General features: G+C 44.4%; 1 protein-coding gene across 1 annotated transcript; it reads left to right on the forward strand.

Annotated features, from left to right (window-relative positions):
* The first annotated feature begins 504 nt into the window (after window positions 1-504).
* On the forward strand, window positions 505-1,230 carry LOC111382408. Its single transcript, XM_023006377.1, has one exon. It carries the CDS (start codon window positions 505-507, stop codon window positions 1,228-1,230), a length of 726 nt encoding a protein of 241 aa, XP_022862145.1.
* The last annotated feature ends 222 nt before the right edge of the window (window positions 1,231-1,452 follow it).

Here is a 1,452-nt window from a genome sequence, read left to right on the forward strand (position 1 = left end):
TCGAGGGACGGAACCTCGGACGGAAGGAGGAGAGCAGGGCATTATGAATATTGCCTCGAAAGTTTTGGAAGCTAACAGAGTTATTTATTCTACGATCGTGGGGTCATTAGACATGATTCCACTTGTAAAAGGATCGTTGCTAGATGATGTGCAAGAGGTTGGACTTGAACTGGGTGAACACTAAGGGTCGGCACTTGAAGACCAGCATGGGAAAATAGGCTCGGCCACTAAGGCAATGAACACCTACAGCAGGCGAAGAGCTAAGTCTTCGAATGAATGGGGTCTAGAGAATGAAAATGCGGTCTAGAGAATGATAATGCATTGATGGTGTGGATGGGTGGCGCTGAGAAGGGAAACACAGATAATGTTGCTGAACAGGTGGATGAAGAGGAGGGACACTACTACGATCCTATTTATGTTGATGAGATAACGAAAGCTAGTGCACTTGACGTTAGACCACCACCTTCTAATTGGGTTCTTTAAAGAATTCATGATTTTAGCAAGATGGTAGGAGTGTCCTGTAATAGGTATGAAGATAGGCTCTTACAATTGTTTGAGGATTTGGAGGCTAGCAGGGGACAAGGGATGGGGACTCCAGGAGGTAAGACGAGAAGTAAGAGCATTCGTGAGCTTAAGCGGCTTGAATGCCCAATTAACTATGATATTAAGGGCGGCAAGTCGAGTTTTAAGATGATTTCGAAAATAATTAGTTGGAATGTACGTGGGCTTAATGAACCAGGGACAAGGTTAGGAGTTCGAAATCTACTGAGAAAATGGAGGGCTGACCTTGTATGTTTACAAGAAACAAAGGTGGAGGATGTGTCGAGGGATATTGTGAGTAGCCTATGGGGGGGACAGCATGTGGGGTATCAATTTTTAGGGTCATCGGGGGCCTCAGGAGGTATACTGATAGTGTGGGACACCAGAGTTTTTGATATGGAGGAGGTTAGCGAAGGTCTGTTTTCTCTATCGATCTCATTTAGAAATATCGAGGATAGCTTCCGGTGGATGTTTGTAGGAGTCTATGGGCCTAATGTAGATGAGCATAGAAGTGGACTGTGGGCTGAATTGGCTGGTATGATGGCTTGGTGGAACCTTCCAACGTGTATCGGAGGAGATTTTAATGTGATCCGTTTTCCTACTGAGAGGTCTAGTAGGGGGAGATTAACAAGGGCTATGGAGGACTTTTCAGATTTTATCAGGGAGAATGATTGGTGGATCTGCCTATGATTGGGGGAGACTTTACTTGGTCTTCTAGTCGGGATCAACCTATCCTATCCCGAATAGATCGATTTTTGGTATGTGGAGCATGGGAGACTAAGTATCTAGAGGTCATTCAGAGGAGAATGGAGAGACTGTATTTTGATCATTTCCCTATATCGTTATCTGGGAATGTGAGGTGTGCTGGAAAAAAACCTTTTAGGTTTGAAAAGATGTGGCTTAAAGTAGATG

This window comes from Olea europaea, unplaced genomic scaffold (assembly GCF_002742605.1).
Source record: "Olea europaea var. sylvestris unplaced genomic scaffold, O_europaea_v1 scaffold2491, whole genome shotgun sequence".
Taxonomy (NCBI): Eukaryota; Viridiplantae; Streptophyta; class Magnoliopsida; order Lamiales; family Oleaceae; genus Olea; species Olea europaea.